Source organism: Pollicipes pollicipes, unplaced genomic scaffold (assembly GCF_011947565.3).
Source record: "Pollicipes pollicipes isolate AB1234 unplaced genomic scaffold, Ppol_2.1 Scaffold_6686;HRSCAF=7923_pilon_pilon_pilon, whole genome shotgun sequence".
Taxonomy (NCBI): domain Eukaryota; kingdom Metazoa; phylum Arthropoda; class Thecostraca; order Pollicipedomorpha; family Pollicipedidae; genus Pollicipes; species Pollicipes pollicipes.
Window position 1 is genome coordinate 35,433,917 of NW_023596921.1, and position 25,063 is coordinate 35,458,979.

At 61.6% G+C, this 25,063-nt stretch overlaps 1 protein-coding gene across 1 annotated transcript; it reads left to right on the forward strand.

The window, feature by feature from the left end:
* Window positions 1–806: 806 nt before the first annotated feature.
* On the forward strand, window positions 807–24,179 carry LOC119107454 (protein kinase C and casein kinase substrate in neurons protein 2-like). The gene is given in 12 exon segments (XM_037230898.1): window positions 807–917; window positions 1,714–2,070; window positions 2,350–2,498; window positions 16,702–16,785; window positions 18,738–18,842; window positions 19,874–20,100; window positions 20,952–20,994; window positions 20,996–21,073; window positions 21,556–21,663; window positions 22,715–22,836; window positions 23,366–23,511; window positions 23,954–24,179. Coding segments are annotated over 11 exon segments (1,383 nt in total). The 5' UTR covers window positions 807–917; window positions 1,714–1,856; the 3' UTR covers window positions 24,061–24,179.
* The last annotated feature ends 884 nt before the right edge of the window (window positions 24,180–25,063 follow it).

Sequence of the window (25,063 nt, forward strand, 5' to 3'; positions counted from 1 at the left end):
TGAGCCACTTAGGGTGAAAAATCAGCGGTCAGACAGCTCTTCTCTCCAGGCTGCGCCTGGAGAGAAAAGTTGCCACAAAGTTGTCTCATTTCACAAAATTGAACGGCGAGGATGGATGCGTCCGCGTTGCATTGGCATTGTGCCGGCTGAACTTGCTCGTACGAACATGTATGAAAACTGATCAAGCGCCTAGTCGTGTTGCTAAGCGGACCGCATAGAGATGCTCGTCCCATATCTGTATGTACATTCTCGATGGTCCCGCCGGGAGTGGTAGGGACGAAGTGACTGTTCTGTCAACAGAGTATGTGTCCTGCTCGGTTGGGGAAGGGGGCCTTCCTAGTTCCCAACTTGGGCTATAGCCTCCTCCTCCGAATCTTGAGAGAAAAGTGGGTCAAACCAGAAGGAAACCGTTTGTTGGCGTATAGTTGGGGACGCCTGGGTCTTCTTTCACCGTGCAGCCCCGCTCTTCAAACTCATTTCGCAAAACTACTCCTTGGCTGTGATTGCTAACAAACAAGCAAAGCCAAGTTCAGCGCAGCTGAATATGCCACTGCATTTTATATATGATAATTTCTTGCATCATGAAGTACTACCGTGCAATGGCGTTCGAGCGCAACAAATTCACATGCCTCTGGCCGAACCAGCAGGGACCACACGTACGTCATACATCGACGTTCATTGGTAGTTCCAGAGCCAATGAAAACAAACCTGCCCAAAGCCGGACAGGTTTCATTTTACACCGTAACAGCATACCCTGTATTTGCCCATCCTTGGCCAGAGGCAACTAACCGCTCATTCAACCGCTCGCATTCGAAGGCAGGGGACGGGGCTGTGCTGCGTGGCCGGGAGGGCCGTTCGTGACGAGGGGTACGCTGTGAGGGTGTAAACAACGCTCGGCCCTTGAGCCTGTAGTCGTGGTGAGTTCGAATACCTGTGTTGACGCTGCTTACTATTCAGAAGGGACGTGGAAGTGGGCCATTATATGCTGGGAGCTGTACATTACGGCTGTTTGGGTGCTCGCGTGGGTCCTGGCATTGAGCACATTCAGGTGGAAATGCAGGTTGTGATGTGTCAAAAATGCGTTTCCACTGATTTAGTGTGAGCTATGCATTGTTGGTGTTCTTGCTATAAGTATGACTAATAATTTGTTATGCCCACTATCATAGATTTAAACATGTTTACAAATGATGTTGGTCATTCCAAAATTGGGAGTGAAATTTATGAATAATTTCAAAAAAGGACAAATAATAGCTGGTGAAACTAAGATTTCAGCTTCATGCTTGCAAGAAGCATGTTGGATGACTGTTCACTATTGGTGCTGGTTGGAACAATGATGCAGCTGCTATGCATTGTCATATTCATAGGGAACTTTTTGAGTGCAGATGGGATGGAAGCCATGTGTTGGATCACTCTAGGAATGGTAGTATGTTTGCTGAGTACCCAGTGTTACAATGTGTGTTTTCAAGAAGGGTGTACTTCTGAAGATTTTCTGGAGCTCATTTCAAATGTGTGCAGCATTAATACAGTCAAATTCTAGATAAAAAACTGTGCATTCAACACCTCTGAATCCCTTAAATTCTAGAGTACTTCGGCAGATGCATCATAAACACGCCCACCAAGTATGCACTCAGAGTCCACCTCTCCAACCTCATTCTGTGCCCACGACTACCATGCTGCAACAGAGCTGACCCAGCCTGTGCCTCTGCTCCACAGTGTGAGGGCAGGTGTCGCACCCCTGGCACCAGCTGACAGACTTCACCCAGGTGGACCACCCAGTGGCCTGGTCACCCCCTGGCACTCACTCACTCCTCTGGCACGGACCTGAGGCAGAGTGACCATTTGTGCCACCTGCCATCATGTCACTGCACAGCGATGACAATGCTCTGGCTCCGAGCTCCGACTCCTTCTGGGAGCCCGGCAACTACAAGCGCACCACCAAGCGCACAGAGGATGGTCACAAGCTCTGTGACGACCTGATGAAGCTGGTGCTCGAGCGGTCCGAGATCGAGAAGTCCTATGCCAAGAGCCTGAAGGCCTGGAGCAAAAGGTGGAACGATCTCATCGAAAAAGGTCAGTGGCTGCCGTTGTGGAATGTCCTCATGCGGATCAGTGTTTGCAGTGTAAGTACATGCCCGCGTGCGCAGCGTGAACAAGCTGTCCTGGCACATGGGCGAGCGATGACTGCAGACGTCACCTCTAAACATGCACATTGCCGTCGGCTGGCAGCAATTCCACACGCATTCGTTTGCAGTAAGAAGAGAACAGCTTGAGAGATGGCTCAGTTTGATTGTGATCTCGGATCACGAGAGCCCCTCTCCTTCGATGACGGTGCCCTTGCCTGGCCGACAGGTCCCGAGTACGGCACCGCCGAGGCCGCCTGGAAGGCGTCGCTCGTCGAGGCCGAGCGGCGCTGCGAGCTGCACCTCAAGGTGCGCGACAACCTGATGAACGAGGTGCACTCGCGCATCCGGCAGTGGCAGAAGGAGAACTTCCACAAGGTGAGCGGCCGCGCTGTGCGTGCGCCGTGGCGTGACGTCGCGTGGGGCTTGAGGCCGGGCGGGCCGGACGCACAGGGATAGCGCTGTGGCGGAGGGGATGCCGGCGAGTGTGCTCGGCAGTCCGCTCTTGCGACAGTCCCCCCCCCCCCCCCCTCCGGCCTCCCGGAGCGGAGGCCGAGGTCGGCTGGGAGCCACCCGGCCGTGTCCCTGCTGTGTATGGCCGGTGTCGGACACCGGACGGCGTTCAGAAGCGAGCCACGCTCGGCACCCGGCGGACGTGCTGACAGGAGGGCGTGCCTTCAGTCTGGAGCGAGGTGCGCGCCGGATGGAACCTGTTCCGGCGAGCTGGGACGGACCGGAGCCGGGTCCGCACAGCGAGCCCCCCGCCTCCGCACGGCTGGGCCGCGGAGCGCCGGACAGCACGGCCCAGCTGGATCTGCCCCGCCCTCCTGTGTTCCGTAGCGCCCGGGTGGCCGGCTGAATTCCATTCGCTCCGGTAGGGGCCAATTTGACTCCCCTGAGATCTCTAAAACTAAGATAGCTAGAAACACCAAATCCGCAGTGTAGCTTGAACTGCACGCGAACTCACTTGTTTCAAAATTTGAAATTCCTCGATCGGGATTTTGAGGTCAAGTAAGACCAAACAGGGTCAAAGTCCAGATTGGTGTCTTAAGTGCCCAGAGCTCCTCATGCAACCACCGTGCAGCTAGATGCCTTTTCTAAGCAAAAGTCCATGAGGTCAGTGATCTTGTTTGACCTTTACAAGGTCAAGGTGACCAAATACCTACGAGATTGTACCGATTTCGTCATTCGAATTGGCGCCCGGGATTACGCTAGGGGTATATTCATAAAATCAAGATTTTGACCTAGGTCATTTTAGGTAAGTGACATACCTTGGTCTGTAAGAAGTACGTGGAAAAGTCTGTTGCGGTCCCTGTCATTAACAATTCGAAATGAGCACCAGAAACTGCCTTATAACACTAAGCTCACGAGTAAAAAAGCAGGTTAGTTGTGATCTCGTTCTGATCTTCATGTCTGACCCTGGGTCAATTGGATGGGATGTAATTCTAAATTGAATTGATTTATTGCCTGCGAAACTATCAGATATGTATGGCTTCATCTAACACTCCGTTGTTGCATCACATTGCACGATACCCCGGTAATTCCTTACGCTGGTAACGAAGGCCTGCCATACGTCAGCGATTTTACAAAGAGCATCCATTTGCACATGAAAAGATCCGCTTTTCAATTCTCTACGTATGTGTATAGTTTGACGCGGCTACGCCGCGCTGTTCGGCAATCATTCTGGAAAAACACTTTCGGAGTGTCAATCTGGCCCCACCCCCACCCGAGTGCGTGTTAGCGCATAAGCTAGATAGCGTAGATAGTGCAGGGAGCGAACTTTAAATAGAGCACACATTCCGTCGGCCCCGGCCGTGCCTATCGCCGTGGCCCTGGCCGGGCCGCAGCTAACGCGCTGCAGCGGCGATGAGCGGTGTGTCGCCGTCTCCGGCCGGCTATCGCGCCCGCTCGTGTGTGTGCACAGGCGTCAACGAGCCCGAGTGTCTCGGCCGTGACGGCGGGTATCGCGCTCCAGATAGTGCCGCCCTCCCCACTCCCACCCCCCGCCGCACTCTGCCCCGCCCCGCCCTTCCCCGTCTCGCCTAGCGCCGCCCCGCCCCGCCCCGCCCCGCGGCACCCGGTCCCGCTCGGCGCCGATACGGGCCATATACGTGCCGCTTTATATAGGGGCTAGCTGATCCCCCGTCTTGACCTCGACCCGCAAGGTCGCTCCTGGTCCAAGATGTGCCCTCGGGCATGTGGTATGTGCCACGCCCAGGTGCGAGCGCTCCGGTGCACGCGGTGTTGACCTCTCAGTCGCCGGAGATGACGTTTTTTATCAGGCACGTCTACGCGACGTAGCGCGGACCTAGAGGGGGTGTTTCCTCGCGCGTCTCTACACATGGTGTTGACTCCTGTAGTGAGACTGCGATTCCACGCGACCGCCCCTCCTCCCTCATTCGCCGTTTGTCATGCACACCTGGAACTGCGTGGTTATGCGGGGCAAGCTGCATGCATCAGCCATGAGCGGGCTTGGGTCACCCCTCCCCCTTCCGGCGGGAGTCCCGTCGTCCGTTCTACACAGCATGAAGAGAGCTCCCTGTGCGGGCGGGTCTGGGTAGCGGAGACTCTTGGGTGCGCGGAGTCCTCGGGCGGGGCCGGAGCCTCACGGCCACCGGGCTCGCCGCGTGACGCGGTCTCCCCCGCTGACAGACATTCACTGCTGCCCCGCGGCCCGTCGGGCTGGTGCCTCGAGCAGGTGTCCCAGCTGGCCGGAGAGCGAAGCTCGTCAGGGGACTCACTGCTGGTGACTGGTTGGAGCGTGTGAAACAAAAGCCAACCTCTTGGCTCCGAGACAAGCAGTGACCGAGGTTTCACCGCTTGCTAGGGACTGGACAGATGCAGGACTCGTACCCCAGCGGCTCTGCGCACCAGTCCCAGAACGGGGGCATTCGCCGGCCGCCCGCAGTAACAGGGTCAGCTGGCAACTGGCTGAACGGGTGAAGCTGTCGTGAGACGACCGTGTCGCAGCATGGCATGCCCAGCACGTATAACCCGGCGTGATGCTGTCTGGCACGAGACTGGAGGCAGCATTATCCGATGACCTGGAACGGCATAACTCCGGAGTGGTCGGCTTCGGGCACTGACGTTCTCTGCTTCTCAAGCGGTCCCAGTCGAATGCCATCGGCGCCAACCATTCGAAGAATACTTCTTTAAAAAATCGTGTTTATATGAATGTCTTTCATTTCATCGAATATAACATTCCGATCAAGATAAAGGGACTGTTGGGTCAAGAGTGGGTCCCGGTCCCATCAGTAGAGTTCGTATCACCTCTCTCTCCCCCATTCCCCTCCCAGCTCGCGAGCTCGTTGGGTCACGTGATTAACGTGGTCGGTGCCCGGGGCGCTGTCGCCGACAGGCTGCTGCGAGGCGCCAGGCGGTGTTTTACGGTAGGCTCTGTGCCTCTGCCGTGTGCTGCCTGTCCGTAGTGTTTTACGGTAGGCTCTGTGCCTCTGCCGTGTGCTGCCTGTCCGTAGTGTTTTACGGTAGGCCTCTGTGCCTCTGTCGTGTGCTGCCTGTCCGCAGCGTTGCGTTTGCGATCTGCCGGGCGGTGAAGCCGGGATCTCGAGCACTGGACACGCTGGCGAGCCGTCTGGCTCTGTGGAGGCCGTGGCAGCGGCGGTACTCACTAACTAAAGCCGCGTTGTGTTTTCGCTCGGCGTGCTGTGGCGTCGGTGGTAGCCAGGCCCATGAGTGTAACCACGTCCCTGAGGCTGAGGGGCGAACTGCGGCAGGACGGGCAGAGGTGGGAGCTGGGGGATAACGCAACATAAAGTGGCATCTTAAATTGGAACACGTAGAAACGTGCTTTAAAAACCTGACAAGAAACATGTTCACTCAGCCCCCCCCCCCCCCCCCCTGTGACCACGCCAACCTCGCTGTGACGGTACCCACGGTACCTGCGCTGTCTACAGTGCAGCACCAGTACGTGCACCACTGCGCTGCCCCCCCCCCCCCCCCCCCTCTGCGCTGCGGCTTATCATGGCTGTCGACACCGCCGGCTTGGTTGATAGATGATCGGTAGCGGTAGCGAGGTGAATGACACGCCTCTGTATGCGTAACATGGCTTTTATGTGGGACGTCGCCGAAGCATGCTTGTTGCAAGGCAGGCGCGAGCACGCTGAGCCTGATTCGAAAACCGATCACTTTACCGTCACTGATTAATGTGTAAGCTTCGGTAGTCGCAGCCTCCTAGTATTGTTTCAGCAAGGCATCAAACATAGACATAGGGTGCTTATTCCAGGCCTGACAAAAGACCTGACTCATGATCCCAGTATTCTTTCAGAACCCCTTTGCATGATGGAAAAGCTCGACAAAGTTCGACATTGGCTATGTTCATTGTCACTCAGAACTCAGTGTGCCCTTTTGATCAAGTTGTGGTATTTAATCTATTGCCACCATTTGATGCAGCTGCGCGACGCAGGAAGCGCCTGCGAACACATGATATGCGGAGCGAACACTTTTGTCTTGAAGCAATTGATAAAAGCTGCCTTAATCCGGAATGTTCGCGGTATTTCTATGCTCGTTGGTCCTGCGTGGAAACTTAAGTGTGCAGTGCCAACCGTTCGATGGCTAGTTCGCTGTGAATAATTTCCAACACTCAAGCATGTGATCCCCTGTCATCTACACAAGGTGACGGATCCCAGCGTCTGCGTGCTGCACAATGGCACGGCCTTCCGTGAAACGAATCGACCGACGTGAATCCACTCGGCAAATCACTGCGTTTTGTTGTGACCAGCGCTCGCTTTCTGAATGTTGAGCCTGTGGTTAGATGAGGCTGGGCATCTGTGAGATAAACTCGGGTCAAACAAGTCGAGCCGTCGACGATTGGGGAGATCCGACCAGGAACATGTGGGTGACGCCCCAGCCACAGCCGTGATGGCCGCCCGGCCACCTGAGAATGTGGACAGTCGGCGGCTCGCCGTTACCGCACGCGATGCGGGAAAGATGCAGGTCGCTTTTACTCGAAGTAAGCGAGATTACCTCTGAGATTGAGATGGAAATGCGGTCGTTTTCCACCAATGGTGCCGCGTGAAGGTGGCTACTAAAGCGTCGAATGCCTTGTCACGTTATGTTTGTGAATCTACCGTGGCAGGTTTGTTGTTTAATTCTCAGGGTCACGAGTGCATGACGCCGCATATTTTTCTGCTCATCGCCGCCAGAGCATGTCAGACTATGACGAATGTGCTAGATTTGACACGTGACTGAAAGCGCTGTCAGACGTCGTTACGTCTTTAATATTCCACCAAACACGCTACAGTACAAGAAGGCCCACGCTGTGGAAGGGTCAGCTACGTGTTACCCCCCTCGGCCGCTGTATGTTCAGCGCGCGCTGGCAGCAGCGGCGGCGGCCCCCTGAAGACCGCTCCTGCGCCGTAATTCGGCCCGTGGGACTGGCGTAATTTGCCCAGCCGGTGGGTTCTGCTCGAATGACCGCGCCGCGCCGAAGGTCGACGCTCGGCGAGACGCCGAGTGTTTGGCCAGCGCCTCGAGACGGAAGCCCAGCCGGCCGACGCGGCGACGGCGGCCCTCGGGCCGCTCAGACAATCGCTGATGGCCCTCTTACATGCGCGCCGGCGCGTGTTTGTTAATCACGACCCCAGAACACGCGCTGCGGTCGTGCGACTCGGGGCCTCGTGCCGGCGGGCGGCTGGAGCGGGCCAGCATGAGTCGACAGCGGCCAGCGTTTTGTTCGCATGGGTGCTCTCGCGGCGATGTGGCGCGGCTTGTCGCGCGGGGACCGGATAGGACGAGCTGGTGGTACGCGAGGACCACTGCACTGAGCCTCTTTGCCACACTTCCAGCGGCCGTGCCGCAGGCGTCGGCCCGTCTCCGTTGTTGCTCTCTGTCTCTCCGCGGCCGCATGTCCCGTCTTCTGGGTCGTCGCTGCGCCGCCGAGTCCGCCGGGCCGTGACCGCGTGTTGCGCGTCCGGCCGCCGACCGCCGCTGCCCGGGCGTGAGGGTGGCCGGCGGCACCGCTCGGTCGGCGTCCGTCACGCGTCGCATGCTGACAGCTCTCGTCACGCGCACACCTCGGCCCGCCGCCGCGGTCGGGACGGCCGGACCACGCGCGTGTCCACTGCAGTGACGGCGCTGTCCGTGCCGTGCGCTCGCTGTGATCCCCAGCCAGCGCCCTCACAAGTCACGACTGACGGCCGGCCTGCAGCGTCCACCGCCGAAGCCTCACACTCTCCGCGGCAGCAGAAGTGCTGTACACTGGGGACGCGTGCGTGTTGACATGGCCGTCGCGTGTTCTGCTGCTCCCTCGGGGAGGTGTCAGCCTGGGGACACCTGTCGCCGAGGTCCCGGGGAGGTGTCAGCACGGGGTATCAGTTGCCGAGGCCCCGGGGAGGTGTCAGCACGGGGTATCAGTTGCCGAGGCCCCGGGGAGGTGTCAGCTTGGGGACACCTGTCGCTGAGGTCCCGGGGGTGCCGGCCTGGGGACACCTGTCGTCGAGGCCCCGGGGAGGTGTCAGCACGGGGTATCAGTCGCCGAGGCCCCGGGGGGGGGGGGGGTGTCAGCTTAGGGGTATCGGTCGCCGTGACCCCGGGGAGATGTCAGCACGGGGGTATCGGTCGCCGAGACCCCGGGGAGGTGCCGGCGCCGCCCGGAGCTCGCCAGCCGCGGTCGGAATCCGACCAAGACCGGAAGCCGCACCGGCACAGCCGCCCTAACGGACAACTGATCCGCGTTGGAAAGGACAGACGGACGGGATTAGGCGGCTGGTGAGTGTGGGATGTGCAGTAGGCCGGACTGGCAGCAGACCTGCAGTGGGCAGCGGGCATGGGTTACCTACCTCCCTCACCGAGATGCTGGGATGGTGTGTCGGTGGCACATGGAGCGCCCAGCGCGGCGGGCCCGTCAGGGAGCTGTCGCCCAATGCTGGGGGTCTGCTCCCTGGTACGCCGGCTCTCTGACAGCGGACAGCAGCTCGGCTCGCTCGGCTGGAGAGGGACTCCATCCGGTGTCTGAGAGGAGCAGGAGCTCCCGCGTGGGCCGGCGCTCTGACAGCAGACAGCAGCTTGACTCGCTCGGCTGGAGAGGGACTCCATCTGGTGTCGGAGAGCGGCAGGGCTCCGGGAGCACGCTCCGCCGCCTTGCGGGCCGAAGGGCGAGAAGTTGCGCGGTCACGTGCCGACCAGGTGACCGGAGCCGGAGCCAGAGGCAGACCCAGAGCCGGAGCCGGAGCCGGAGCCGGAGCCGGAGCCGGAGCCAGAGGCAGACCCAGAGCCGGAGCCGGAGCCGGAGCCGGAGCCGGAGCCGGAGCCAGAGCCAGAGCCAGAGCCAGAGCCAGAGCCAGAGCCAGAGCCAGAGCCAGAGTCAGGGCCAGAGCCAGAGCCAGAGTCAGGGCCAGAGCCGGAGCCGGAGCTGGAGCCGGGCTATTCCCGTCGCACCCCGGCGCGGGGGCGGGGGACGGGGAGGACACTGCGCGTCGGTCGTCGCCTGCGACCGACAGCGGCACGCACCGTCCGCGAATGACTGCCTGCAGCTAATGATTCCTTGCGGTTTTAGCTCATTATGCAGGAGCTGCACAGGTAAAAAAAAAACAGCAGGATTCCTTTCAGCTTGCAGAACAGGAAGTATAAATCGGCCATTAGAGTTGTTTGTTGGCTGAAAACGCCGACCTGGTCACAATGACGTGCATGCTTTGAGTGTGTACAGTTAGTTTGGGAGTGTCCTCTTGATTTGTGAGGCAGGATGCTGCTGGTGCCATGCCGCTGCTTGCTGAATAGAGGCGACGTTCGTGCTTGCTCTGGCGTGAAGCCACCAAAGGCCCCAGCGTCTCCGGGGTAATATGTGTTGCTGGGGGAGGATAGGGATGTTAGAGAACGCATGTTCTCAGTGGCACGAGTCCGTCATTTAGCATCCTCAAGCATTCACCACTCGTGCATCATTTTAGTCGACTTCATCGTCCACGCACGGGCTCAGTCTCCGGTTGCGCTGGAAGAGGCCGGTCTCTCACCAGCCCGCCGGCCGGCCGGCCGGCTGGGGCCGCGCGTCCAGCGGCGGCGCCGGCGCCGCACCGGCAGCGGTGCGTGTCCGTGACGTCACTCGGTCCGCGCCGCCGGACACCGGCCTCCCGTGGCTCCATTAGCCGGGAGCGGGCCGCATCTGCGCCGCACAGGGCAGACGGACGGGCGGTGCGGTCCGGCCGCCGCCGCCGCCGCTGACGCCGCCCGGCAGAGGGCGGCGCTGTTTGTCAGCGCAGGACGCAACGTCGGCAGCCGGCCGGTCAAAGTCGGTCGCCGAGTGACGAAATCCCGTCTGTAGAGATCTGAGCGGACAGCAGCTGCTGGACGGCAGTTTAGGCTGGGACCCTCACCTGCATCTCAGCCCTTGCTCTTCCGTTGACCGTCCCCAACCCACGGAACTGGAGCCTTGCGTGGTGGACGCGACCCGCTCGCGACAGGCACGTGTCGCGTGCCCGGTGTTCGTGACCTGAGCAGATGGTGGCTAGGTGGGTGTCCTTCGAGGTTGTCGTCCGTTTCCCCCAAGTCGTGCGCGGCCTCAACAGTGCTGAGGCATTACCTGACGCACCCCGGGATTCATCGCGCTCCAGCGACTGTCGGCGAAAGAGCCGGGCGTCACACGGCCGATGACTGGAGACGTCCAGGCTGGAGATGACGCGACTGCCGCTCCTCTCGCGGGCTGGTCTTTGCTCCGCACTGGCGGGCGTCCTCTTGGTTTGTTGACCCGGTGACCGGCTGCAGAGTGCCTCAGCATGTCCCGCTGCCCATGTGAATTGGACTCACGTTCGGGAAACACGCCGCCGGTGTCGGTCGTGTCGTCCTGGTCCCGATTCCATTTGGTAAGCTCGTAAATCTCTGAGCTGCGCGCCACCGCCCGGGCCCGCGCCGTCCGGCCGGTAGTGATTTATGAAGCCCCGCCCGTGTGCGGGCGGCGCATTTGCGGTCCTCCGTTGGGGCGGGTCTCGCGGCGCGTGCCCGGTGGCTGCCGACGGCGAGGACAGCTGGGTCAGGTCCGCATCTCCCCGAGACCGTTCAGCGCTGGCCGTTCAGGACCGGGCGGTGGAGATCAGCACCTGTTCGTCTGGCGGCTTTCTGGGCCAGCTAGCCGGTGTCTGTAGTACTGCGCCCCGTCGTTCAGTGCACAACAACCTAGGTGTGGCCTCGCCCCATGCCATTAGCGTGGTGCCGCTCCCGCCGTCTCTAATGGCGGTGACGTCATGCGGCCAGTTGGCGTCTGCAGACAGTGGAAGCTCGGTGCCGACCAAGACGAGCGGCGGCGTCCCGTGCCGTCTGGCCCACGTGGGCGGCGCGATACATAAGCCGATGCAGGAGCAGCCACCACGACTGCTCGTGGGCCGCTCGATCTGCCCTCCCCTCTCCTCTGACCTCTGAGCCAGGCTGAGGCTTCAGACCTTCAGAGCCGCTCAGAGCTGCTCAGAGTTGCTTCAGACCGGGGTTGACGCCGCCGACCTCGGTCGGAACACGTAAGACTTCCACTGGTGCGCGCCTGGTATGTCCCGAATGCTATCATTCTGGCTGGTTAGTCCCATACGATGCGGATTGTGCGCGTGTCTGAGGTTCGACCGCGGCGGTGGCGGCGGCTGCCTGCAGACCGCTGCTCGCCTGCGGTGTGGAGGGGCCGTGTCTCGTGTCTCGCTGCCTGCAGACCGCTGCTCGCCTGCGGTGTGGAAGGGACCGTGTCTCGTGGCTCGGTGCCGCCTGCCTGCTCCGGAAGGTGTACAGCTTTGCTGCTGTCACAGCCGATCTATGATGGGACAGCCGTTCGAACAAAAAAAAAAACAAAAAACCAAGGCCGTTATCGCCCGCACGCGTATAAAAAACTATGGACTCGGGCGCAAGGCTGCCTTCAGCTCACATGAACCATCGGGTGCTCCTCCTTCAAGGCTATCCACAAGCTGATAAATATGTCGATATTGTGATAAATTTCCGCTCGTTATCCCACTTATTCACGTCGTGCATCGCTTCCATATTTCATTGTCTCGTCGTGATGGGGTGGGTGGCTGGGTGGGTGTGGTCGTTTTGTGTATGAACATTTCTTAATTAGCTAAGGGACAAGTAAGCTAAGGATTGAGTGAACCCCAAGCTGCTCCAAGACGTCTTTTAGACGACTTCTTCCAGATATGTGCGCAATATTTTTCAGTTTGGATACAGAGGTGTTGGTCTATTAGCACAAGAATCGCTTAGGCTGGTGCAGTGCGGGCTGGCGGTGTGGGATTGGACCATGGACACAGGGGAAGCTGAAAAGAGTACTGAAATTACGGGTGAATTAATATTGAAATTACTGGCGAGCGATGCATAACGCGGAGAGCACTCATTTTGTGGTGTTTTTCGCCAAAAGCATTGCTTTATAGCAATGCAGAGAGCACTGATGTAGTGGCGCGCTTTTCTTTAGTAGCATTTGCTCTCGATCGTTTACAATGATAAAATTGGACTTGTTTCTGTTCCTTTTGGACGTAATCCTTATTGTGGCGTCTTTGAAGTTGCCACATTCCACACGCCAAATTGTTGAATCTCTGACCCTCAGTGACCGCGTGTTAAATACCATCTCTGGGCATTTGATTCCGCGCCCCGTGTGGCTGCCGCTGACTTGTCCGCTGTGACGGCGGATGCGATGACGTACTGATCAGCACGTGACATATTGTACCTGACAGCTGACGTGAGGTGACTCGACCGTGGTTTGGCTGAACCCTCCTGACCTCGGCCGTGTCGGGCTGTTCTGCCTCCCCTCGGTGGCAGATCACGGGCTGCCGTGTCACCGCTCTGTCAGCGGCCGCCGCCGGCCGGCCTCGATGGCTGGAGGTCACGCCAGTGGAACCTATCTGGCGACGGACGTTGCGATAGCCGCCGACAGGGGGCCCCACGGCCGACAGGGGGGGGGCACGGCCGACAGGGGGTTCCGCGGCCGACAGGGGGCTCCGCGACCGACAGGGGGGCTCCGCGACCGACAGGGAGGCCCCGCGATCGGTAGGAGCTGTGAGCTGCGATGGGAATGACGGCCGGCCGGACGCCCCTCCCCCCCCCCCCCCCCGACACAAACCTGCGGCCGGCGCTAACGGGCTGTGTAGAGCCGATGTCCGTGTTGAGGGACGTGACGGATGGCTTTTCAGAGAAGAGCCGGTAACTCAGTGGTCCGCACTGCGTGCTGATGGAGAAATCCCAAGCGTGGCTGATCGAGGCCAGTCGTATCCCGGCAAACTCCGGCGTCAGTCGGAGCTGATGTTGGGCGCGACCGCGGCTGGACCACTCCCCAAAATCCTCGTGCTCGGAGTCGGCGAGGTCGCCTCCGCGGAGAGGGTTCCGCGTAGTCTCGGCCGGCGGCGGCGCCGGGACGCGTCGTCCATTGTCGGACGGCTCGACCTTGGCGGGGGGCCTGTGACCGGGGCCGCTCGGCTCGCGCCCGGACCGCTCCAGCGCGCCGGCACTGCGGCGCCGGCGCGTGCCGGCACGCTGCCGGACGGCCATTGTGTGAGCCGCGCCGGGGGCGGAAAGTGCGGGCGTGCGCAGGGCTTGCCATGGCTCCCCGCTTGTGCTGAGCTCTTTCGTGTCACTGTCGGTAATGTTTTGTTGATATTAGGTAGCGATCGGTGGCATCAGTTGCTCACTTGACCGCTTCATCACCTGAACGTCGTTATTTCGGACGCACACTGCGTTAAGAGCATCGGAATATTTTGAAACGTAGGATTGCATCCATTTTATATTGCCGCGCAACACGGTGTCAGCTTGTCAGGGTGTGGCTCGAAGCAGAAGGGTGGGTATTGTGCGACTGTTCATCTACAATATGATTGGTCCATGAATCAAACTATGTGTTCTTAGCTACAAACTACGTTTGTCTTTGGTGGATCATTTGCGTGGCATGAATAGTTATTCCAGCACTTTTGCGTGCGTCTTTAATCGGAGAGTCCTGACAGCCGCATTGTATGTTGTAACGCAAGGTCAGGATTGTTGTGGGATTAGCGAGGCCGTATGAGGAAAGTGACGTCACTCCCCGGTTTTAGCGCTTAATCCTTTTGACCATTACAAGGACGCCAGCGACTCGGAGGACGTACGTTGTTACGCGTGGGATCGCCATGACGTTGAATAACCAACTGCATCAACTTGTCATCAATCAACCGGTGTATTAACTCTTGCCTCTCCGTCCGGGCCACCCCGAGCACCGCGCTTAATCCTGTGGCGTACAATCCGCCGGAACGTGAGCACTCGCGGCGGACTCCGCAGCGACGCGGAGTCGCCGATTTCCTATCTCGTGCAATCTGGTGATGACGCCGCCGTGTTCTGGCAGCGCCCGCTGGTCACGGGCCGTGGGGGAGGAGGGGGCGGCACGCGTGAAGCCAGGCACGTGCCGCCGAGACGCGCAGGACGGCTCAGGTCCGGGTCCGGCCGCACCCGGACGGACGGGATCGGACCCACCGCGACGGACCGCGCCGGGCGGCGCGCTCTGCGCGGGCCCCGAGGCGACGGCTCAAGACCGCAGGTGGCTTGGCCTGTCGGAGGTGGCAGACTTGCGAACCAGTCCTCAAGGCCGAGGCTCGTCGCCGCCAGAGAATGCGTGCGTGTGTGCGGTGCAGGACGCGTTGCATCGTTTGACGTGACGTGGGTGTTGGTAAAGCTTGGCGACGGCTCTGAAACGTTTGCTCGCACAGCCCGGAAACTTTGAACTTATTAACTGCGTCTGGTTTGTGATGCCAAAGACGTATCCCTACATATTTGAGTGATTGTATTTAATTGTAATGGATGCGATTTCATGGTAACGGCTTATTATCTTCCAACAGGCACCATATGTTGGCAATGTCTTGTTATCATCCAGCCAGGGAACGGGACGTGGGCTGCCAGATGTTAGTGCGAGATAACATGCTCGGGACAGCTTCCGTACCTTGTTTATTGGAATCGGCGGTTTCGGCCGCGCTGCTCGGGCCCGCCGCATCGGACGGCCGCTGAAGGCCGCCGCGCCGCAGACCGAGCGGCGCGTCTTGAGACGTCCTGAGGCCGCGTCCGCCGCAGGATGGGCTGGGGCCGGCCGCCTGCCGCCGGCCGCGCCGTCCCAGTGCGCCGCCGGGCCGCGCCGGAGGTCACTGGCCGCCGCCCGGACCGGCCTCCGAACGCCGCCGGCCGCCCGGTGCCGCCCCGCTCCCGGCGCTGGCCCGCCCTCCCGTCAAAACAGCACGACAGAGCGGCAGGCTGGCGGGGCTGCACGAGGAGCAAGGTGGCGTAGCATCCTGATGGAGTGTCGGCGCGTGTGGCGCTGCGCTGTTCGGGGTTGTCTGGATGGGTTCTCTCGGTTTTTGGTGCCGTGCAACCGGCCGGCACAGTGGTGCAGCACGCCGCCTGTCGATGGGTTCTTGGTTCTTGGTGCCGAGCGGCAGGGCGGCACAGTAGTACGGCACGCTGTCCGTTACCCGATTGTGCTTTGGGCGCAGCTGGCTCCGAGGCCGGCCCTTCCCGACCGTCTTCCGCGTCATGACGGCGACACGGACAGCGTCTCCCCGCTAGACGGCCACCCGGCGTGACCCGGGGGCGGGCGCATCCAGGCTCCGGTATGCGGGCCAGGCCTCGACCACGCCCACAGTGTGACACCATCGCTTGACCCCGCACTGTCGGCGACGTGGGGGAGCGTGCCGCGACCCCCTGCCGGGGTTGTTTGTTTTTGCGCCTCAGACGTTCTCTTGTCACCAGATGTCTGGCTTAGAGCATGCTGGCGTACCTGCATGTGTGTTGCCGGGTCGCCGTGTCGGTGGGGCGAACTGGGCCGGCCGCCCTGGTTATGCCCCGTTTCTGACCGACCTCGGCTGTCCCGCATGCCGTGCGCCGGTGCGGGAGCTGGCTGCAAGCCACGCCCAATGCAGAAGCGCATAGCGTAGTGTGGTGTGGTGTGATCTGGTGTGAAGCGTGCCCCGGCTGTCGGACGTCGGCAGTGAGGTGCGGTGTGATCTGGTGTGAAGCGTGCCCGGCTGTCGGACGTCGGCAGTGAGGTGCGGTGTGATCTGGTGTGAAGCGTGCCCCGGCTGCCGGGCGCTGGCAGCGAGGTGCGGTGTGATCTGGTGTGAAGCGTGCCCGGCTGTCGGACGTCGGCAGTGAGGTGTGGTGTGATCTGGTGTGAAGCGTGCCCCGGCTGTCGGGCGTCGGCAGTGTGGTGTGGTGTGATCTGGTGTGAGGCGTGCCCCGGCTGTCGGGCGTCTGCAGTGTGGTGTGGTGTGATCTGGTGTGAAGCGTGCCCCGGCTGTCGGGCGTCGGCAGTTCCCGGTGTGTGGGTCAGAGCGGGGCGTATGCGTATGCCGCACGACTACAGTGCGTCACCGTGTGGTGTGTTGCGGTGCGGTGCGCCTGAGCCGGCTGCCGCCGAGGCCCGGGGCGTGACCGGGCGCCGGCCGACCGGCGCGCCGATCACCCGGCTGAGCGGGTCGCCGGCCGGCCGGGCGCCGGCCCGCGATAGAGTTAAATTTGCTGAGGTTCGTTTCGATATCAAAGTAGTCCCAGTTTCCGCAGTGCTGCACTAGAATCATGGCGTCTTTGGATGTGTCGGTCGTATTAAGTTGACCTGTCCGTTAATTTCATTCTTCTCGAGGTCATGAACGGCCCTTTCTGTGTTTCGCAGTCCATGATGCAGTTCAAGGAGAAGAAGGACCTGGACGACGCCTTCAAGAAGGCGCAGAAGCCGTGGTCCAAGCTGCTGGACAAGGTGAGTGTCGGCGGCGCCGATCGGTGCCGCTGCGGGCCGCACGCGCCGTGACGGCATCAGACACGGCCGGGCGCACCGGGCGCCGACGGCCGGTCACGCGCGCCGCGTGACGCCCCGCGCCGCCGCCACCACCCCGCCCCCGTATCGGCCGATGTTCCGCACTCGGTCGGGGCGTATCAATCAGCCGGGAGTCGGGCGCGCCGGGCTGCACGCGGGCGGAGGAGGTGTGCGGGCCGGAGAGAGGAGAGGGATCGGCCAGGGTGCAGAATACGCACGCTTTTAGAAGCCGAACTCCCAGGCCGAAGCGTCCGATACCTTTCGATGTAAGCTTAGCCATAGCATTTTGAGGTATTGTTTTCGGATACGCCCTATTTTCTGTGCCCCCATTCTTTCCTGTTGTTTGGTCCGGGCTAGCTGCATTTGCTTAACAGTGCTGCTTTCATATCAGCTTCAGCCTTTCAGCCTCCTCTGGGTGTCGTCTTTTCAATGAAACCGTGGGTTTTCGCATCGACCTTTTTCACTTTCTACAAGCACGGCTGCCTGGTATCGTCACCCATCAGTGGACGGCCATAGCAGCTCAGCTGGGTGGGGCACCGGCTCCACATAAGAGACCCCCGTGCGCCTGGCGTCTGAAGATGTGGCCACCGGGCGGTCGGAGCAATATCGCATCAGTACGGTACCGTACCGCACCGCACCGTGCTGACAGCAAGTGCTCGACGAGAGCATTGCTCTATGGTGACCGCTGTGTGCCATTTAAAACTGCAGCGGTAGATCGTATGACCACCTAGTCCGGGAGCAATGTGGTGTGCAGTACGTTCGTCGTCAGCCTCGTCAGCTGGCTGTCGGGCTCGCGGGGTTCGCCGCTCTGCCCACTTTTGGGCTGTCTGAGGACCGTTGACACTTGGCCGGGACCGTGCGCCCAAAGGGTCTGGCGGCGTCCGTCGCGCGGCCGCGGTTCCGTGGCCCGAGGGGAGAGGCGAGTCCTGTGAGAGCGGCGAGGACCCTCCGTCGCCGCCGGCCGCCCGCAGCGAGTGGCCGGCGGCGCGGCGTCCGCCCGTCTGCCGACCGGTCGGCGCGGCATTCCTCCAGCGGTGGCGGCGGCGGCGGCGAGGCGGGCCCGGCTGGCCGGACGGCCGCGTGCGCCGACCCCGGCCGGCCCGGACCGGCCGGCCGCCGCCGGCGCCGCCGCCCGCTCGCACTGGGACGGAGGGAGGGACCCGGTACGGCCGCCGCCTACGCGCTGGATACCGCGCCGCCCACCGGCGGTCGTCCACCGGAGTGGGGGGAGGGGGGGGGGGGGGGGGGGGGGTTGTGACTGCAGTGTCCCAAGATCGATATGCGCATACTGTACCTGTCCCGCCGTTCATGGTGCTGTTAAGAGCGCGTATCGCGCGCCGCGCACCGCCCGTAACACTTCACATCTTTTGGGAGGGGACCTGTTCAAATGATTTAAACACTTGAATGCGTTATACAATGCCAAGGCTGCTGTTGCTTTTTCGCACCATCAGTGTGTTCTCTGTGATTGATGTAACGTGCCATTTCACGCATTGGAATTAGTGGTCGCGTTCAAGGCCGTATGCAGCCAAGTCATGACATGCGTTGTCATACCCCACCGCGAGCCGCCAGCGCCTTCGATCACTCATGCCCGCTCCGGGGTCGCGTTGGAAGCCGCGTGTCGGGTGTGGTTAGATCCGGACTGGGACTACCGCAGCCGTCCGCAGACACGCGAGGAGCTGGCTCACAGCTGGCTGCGGGCAAAACGGCGGCGCTGGGAATGGCGGGGATGCGAGCGTGCTCTGGCGTCAGCGCACAAGTCGTGTGTGTGCCCGTTGTTGGATATAGGAAGGTAGCCATGGGCCGGCCGTGTGTGTGTGTGTGTGCCGTGCGTCAGCGAGCGGCGGCCGACGTTCGCTGCGCCGCCGGGCGCGCTCACTGCGCCCCGCCGTCGCCAGGTGAACAAGGCCAAGTCGGACTACCACGCCGCCTGCAAGGCGGAGCGGACGGCACTGAACCACGAGCGGAACGCCGCCACCGACGCCAGCCTGTCGGCGGATGCGGTACGTGCCGACACCATCCCGCCGTCCTCCTGCCGACCGCAGCACCAGACAGCCGACCCGTCCCCAGGTCCTACCCTCGTCGTGCCACTGTGAGGCGCTGAAGATGAACCGACCAGAAGAAACGCGCGTCGTGTGCGCTGTCTGGTATACGCTCACCTTTGTTCTATTCAGTAACTGATGAATGTTTTCTGTCGATTACAGGTCCGCCTGCTTGCACCGGCGATTCCTCTCATGCCATGGCCTTTCCCAGTGTGCAGGAACATGATACGAGCCACTGAAAAATCACAGCACGCACCTATAGCCACATGAAGGGAGTCCGGCTCCCTGGCCGCTGGCTGGTGTGTCACAGGCTTGCGCGGATGTCGGCGGCTGGTGTGACCTGGCGCGTCTCCCCGACCTCTGCTGTCGCGGAGCGGCGCTGCGTCGGGCGCGCGCTTCACCTGATCCCAGCGCCGTCGCCGTGACGCTCTCGTCCCAGACCACCGCCGCGCGCCGCACCGGCCGTCCGCTGCTGGGGCCGCCCTTCGCAGCCCGATGGCCTGTCCGCTCCACCCGTGTGGCCACGCCGTTCATACTGCAGACGTTCTCTGTCAGCACGGTCGGCGAGCCGTCTACAGCCGGTTCGGCGTCCTACGTGGAGTGCGGCTGTTTGACGTGATGCGTTCGCCGTGCGCTGTTACCGTTGCCCCGTGTGGCGGTTCGCGCTGCCCGTTTGGTCACCTCCGGGGACACCTGCGTCTGCGGCGCGTGTGCTGCACAGCTTCTTCCATCATCAGAGCGCCTGCGTGAGCTGATGCGCACCGCCGTCAGCTGTCTTCCATGTAATAACGTTCCGGAACGTTCGGTGCATACGCGGGCATTAGCTGTCAACCTGCCGTTTACACGTGCAGCACACTCGGTGTCAAACACTGTGTTGAACATGCTTGCGTTCGTCCTGGAGGGATGCTCTTTGTCGCACACATCCTTGAGCTGTTGTGTTCCCCCGCCGCCGCAGCTGAGGAAACAGACTGACCTGTGCCCCTTCACCGCAGCTGAAGAAGCACACGGACCGGGTACAGCGGGCCAAGGAGGACGTGCTCAAGGCCAAGGACCGGTACGAGCTGGCACTGAGCGACATATCCGAACAGAACAGCAAGTACATAGAGGACATGACATTCGTCTTCAACAAGTGCCAGGAGCGCGAGGCGGACCGACTCACGTTCTTCAAGGACACCATGTTCGTCTTGCAGAAGTGCCTGAACATCTCCACGGACGCCATGTAGGTGGGGGTGGGGGGGGGGGGGGGAGAGTGTTGGCTGTGACGAGCAGGCACGAGACTGCGGGCAGGCCCAGCCGCTGATAGGAGGCCGCTCAGCCTGGGGCACTCGAGTGGCGCGGCGGTGGGTCTGTCTGGTTTTGCCGGAAAATATAGCGCGGGTATGAGGATGATTATTACGATGGAGCGCGTCGGTTACCCGGACTACTTTCTACGCTCAGAAATGCGCTGAAAGAAAATAGATCTCAGACTCCAAATAAGGCGAAAGGTACTTGAAGTTCGGCCTGTGAAAGCCTAGAGCGTATAGGTGAAATACAGCTGGCGCCTCCGTTGCCTTATCAATGGATTTGTCCGTCAGCATGGTCGGCTTATCGTGCACGTGCACAGGGTACTGCAGACAAGCTATCGGAAATGGAACAGATGTGCAGAGATAGCTGCAGTGTTAGCACGGACAAAGTCTTCTCGACGATAAAGCGCACATTTCAGCCCTGTTTCACAACGGACCGCGGTTTCGGTGTCGTGGGCACTGTGACGGTACTGTTTTCAGTCTCCCAACCCGTCGGAGCGCGCACGGCATTGATGGAAACATGCCAGCCTTGATCTGCGTGTGCGTCTACCTGCCCCCCCCCCCCCCACACACACACACAAAAAAACGCTTAAGTTTAGCCGCGGTCTGTACGCTTGCCACTATGATGTCACCGTGACGTGTGATGGCCGGCGGCCGGCAGGCCAGCGAAGATCTACCGAGAGTTTAAACGCACCACGCTACCCGGGGTGTGCGTGCGCTCACTGCTGTGACGTCACTCATCACCGCGACGTTTGCGCGATGCGTGACGGCGGGCGCCGCCCGGCAGGCTGCCGCAGATTTACCGTGAGTTCGAGCACACCATCACCAACTGCCGACAAGGAGAAGGACCTGCGCTGGTGGAGCAACAACCACGGCGTCAACATGCCGATGAACTGGCCGGCTTTCGAGGTGGGCGGCCGCCGGCGGGCGGCACGCATGCTGGGTGGGCTGACGGGCGCCCCGGCCCGGCCCGGTGCCACGTGTCGGCGTGCTGGGAGCGCGGATGGCTGCTCGGCGCACCGCTGCAGCCCCTGAGCCAGCAGAGTAGGGGGACGAGGTGGCCCGGCGCTCCGCCCTCCAGGCTCGGGGGATTGCTGATTGAGGCTGGTGCGCCAACCAGGAATGTATTTAAAGACCCGTGACAAGCGTTGGATTGCATTTTTCCGTTTACAGCTCTTTATTGTTCACTAATGGCTCGCACCTGGCTTTCTATGCGGTGCGTGGCGTGTAAGTCTGGGATGCGCTGGGCCGGTGGTCGCGCCCCTCCGCTCGGTCCGGCGCCGCTCCCGCTCACCACTCCCGCACTGTGCCGTCCGCCCCACCCCCTCCCCCCTTACGGCGCAGGCCACCGTGTGCCCCGTTAGACGGCCGCCCTGTGCCCGCTGTTGCAGGAGTACAGCGAGGAGTTCCGGGACATCGCCGGCCGCAGCAGGAAGGGGCTAATCGCCGACGGCAACATCACGCTCATCAACCAGCGCACCGTCAGCGACGACCTGCCCGTACGGCCTGGCTGGGACCCGGGCGGGGGCGGGGGCAGGACCAGGACCTCGTCGGGGATGAGGGACCCCGTCCGCGCAGGGGTCGGGATGGACAGGAGTCGCCGAGGGAGGCGGAGTGTCGCCACCGCCAGCGGCGCCCGGGCTGTGTCAGGTTCTGACTCGCCCGCGGAGGGGAGGTGTCCCACTGCGAGTCGAGTTGTGATTTGGCGATTCGGTTCCCACGTGGGCTCTCGCCACCAGGGTTAGACGCCCCGCTGTTTGCGTCGGTTTTCTCTGTCGTAGCCTTGACTTTAAACTGGGACCTGTCACTACACGCAGCGGGCTGCAACCTGTTTGCTAGAACCGGGTCGGGTAAAAAGAGGGCAAGGGGGGCGTGCCGAGGTCCTCGCAGTGTGCGTTTTGGGTCAAGTACAGCTTTAAGACGGGACAAATGTTTGAGTTCACACTGTAGGTAAATGTGACATGTCGAAGCATAATCAACATGACACGACAAACTTCGCGTCGTTTATGAATAACCGAGCTTTGCATCACCTGGGGCGGGCGTCCTGTCTTGCACATGCGCAGGCTGCATGCACTTCTCTATGCGAGGTCCGGCGTGGTTATCACCAGTCACGCGGCCGTGCGTAGTTAATGACTGCAGAGGGACATATAAGATTTGCCTGCTCCTAGATGTACGTAAGCACACGAGGCAGATTCAGACCCAGGCAGCGAAATCATCCGCATAATCGTCTGTACAGCAGTCCGCTGGTAGTCCGTTGGGTAGAAGTTGCGCAGCCATCATTTTAGTTTTCACACAAAATGTTTACTTCAAAATTGAATATTCGTAAAGTCCGTACGCAGTCGGTGAAAACTGAAGGTCATCGCGGTCGCGGTTAAGTCCAGTGTTAAGCCGCTGTGACTCTGGTAAAGGACATGGATATGACATCAGGAGCTGCACACTCCACGCCATGTACTTTGGCGTGTTCAGTGCTGACCAGTTGCACGCCTATGCCGATGATCCCGGCTCCCCGACCCCGCGCGGTCATTCCAACCCCACCTGTCGCCGTTTCAGGACTTCAACCCGGCGAGCAAGAACGCCAAGAAGACGTCTGGCCGGTCGACGGGCGGCGCAGCTTCGTCGGACGGCCGCCAGACGGCGGTCGGGGCGGCCGCCAGTCGGAGCTCGCAGCAGAGGTCAGTGGAAGGCGCGGTGGCGGGTCGGTACCAGCACGCTGGTAGCCTGCTGGGGGCGCTGTGCGCTGAGGGGTGGGTGCTCACAGAGCGATTCTGTCCCTCAGTCGGAGTCACTTCACGCGTGAACTCCGCGGAGACCATGCCTCCCTTCACTTGATTGGGGTGACCAGGTGCCCCAGCACCCGCGTAGCCCAGGATGCACTGACGCCACGTGCTGATGATGGGAAGACCGGTGCGGGCGCTGTGCGTCGGAGGCAGAGACGTGGGACGCCCGCCGCCTCGCTCGGCGTCCGGCCAGCCCGCAAGGCCTTGTCCGGTTCGGCGTCTGGGATCTTCATGCGCCCCTGATGGCCCTTTGGTTTCAGGGCTCGGCTGGCGTCCGTGGCTACTTTGCGGTGATATGTATCAATCCACAACCTGTATCGGTGTCTGTGTGAAGACCCGGCCTATGTCCGTGCCCCACTGCTACCCCGCCGGCTCTCTGCACGCCCTGCCTTGCTCTGACCTCCGTTCACCGCCTGTCTGACAGCAACGGCCACGCGTTCGAGGAGGCCAGCCCGGAGGAGTGGGACGAGTACGCCACCGACCTGGTGGACAGCGGCGAGCCGGGCGTGCCGGTGCGCGCCATCTACGACTACGACGGCGTCGAGGCCGACGAGCTCTCGTTCAAGGCCGGTGCGTCCCGCGGCGGAGGCGGAGGGGAGAGGGGAGGCGGCGGGTGGTGTCGATTGTGGACTTCTGCTGCTGGGAACGTGGAGCTCGCGGCCGTGTGTGATTCGTGGTTTGAATGGGCTTGTCTTGTCGTGTCGCTGCGATTTTTCGGCCGTGGCCCTGCCGGTGGTTTGTGGCGATGGTCTCGGACGGCGACACGCCTGCTTCAGACGACTCGGCCGACTTGAACGAGAGCACATGGCCCGTGTGATGCCGTTGTCTTGTTGCTCGTTATCCCCGGACGCCTGGGGTGCGGTGACCTATACTGGGACTCGGGACCCGGGCACGTGCGGCCTCGTCTCCTGTGACCACGACTCGGCTGCTCTCGTCGGCCGCGGCCGCGGGTGGACACGTCCTCCTCCCTGGCGCCCCCGCCGCACGACTGACGCCGCCGCGCGGCCGGCAGGCGACACGTTCGAGAAGCTGGAGGACGAGGACGAGCAGGGCTGGTGCAAGGGCCGCAAGGACGGCCGCATCGGCCTCTACCCCGCCAACTACGTGACGGCCAACTAGCGCCGCGACGGCCAACTATGGCGCCGCGCACCTGTGCGCGCGACACCGGAACCGAGGAGCGCTGGCTGCACTCTGAACGGCACCCAGCCGGGCACCGCTGCGACGTCCGAGCGGCGGCCAGCGGCGGGCGGAGGGACCCGCCGGGAGTGAGCCGCTCGACCCGGCCAGGCGCCGTCAGCTGCGGACTACCGCGCTTCCGTGGCCCGTGGCTCCAGCGGCGTCGGCCAGCCCGTGCTTCCCTGCGGCGCTCGCATGTTTCCCCGCCTTTGAGAGCCTATTTTTGTGCCGTTGACAGGACGGTCGGCCAGTTTGCGACCGAGAAGCTTCTACTTAAGCGGTCGGCTGGGACGTAGCGAGTTATGGCCGTCTTGTTTTAATAAGGATTTCTGGTGCCGCACGCGATCGACGATCAAAGCGTAACGTTGTGATTAGCGCAGGACGGCGTCTACGCCCGGGGCAGGTGCCAGTGACGGCGTCCGTGCCCAGGGGCAGGCGCTGATGACGGCGTCCGTGCCCACGGGCAGGCGCTGAATTAGCGGCGTTCCGTCCCACGGCAGGCGTGCTGATTACGGCGTCCGTTCCCAGGGCAGGCGCGATGGCGCGTCACACGCCCGGGGCCAGGCGCTGATGACGGCGTCCGTGCCCACGGGCAGGCGCTGATGACGGCGTCCGTGCCCAGGGGCAGGCGCTGATGACGGCGTCCGTGCCCAGGGGCAGGCGCCGATGGCGGCGTCCACGCCCAGGGGCGGGTGCCGATGGCGGCGTCCACGCCCAGGGCAGGCGCTGATGATGTGTTCTCCAGTTATTCCGTCTAATGCACCCCGTACAAGCGTTGTATGCTAGTGAGGTGCTTGGTGCACTGTGTGTATGGGCATGAGGGAAGGGGCAGGGGCGGCTGCGTTCTGCCGCCCCACCCTCGGCAGCTCTGTCACCGTTGGCCCGCGGCGGTGTTGCTGCGCGCCGTTTCGTCCGTGCTTTAATCGAAAGCGGGCGCGTGTGTGGG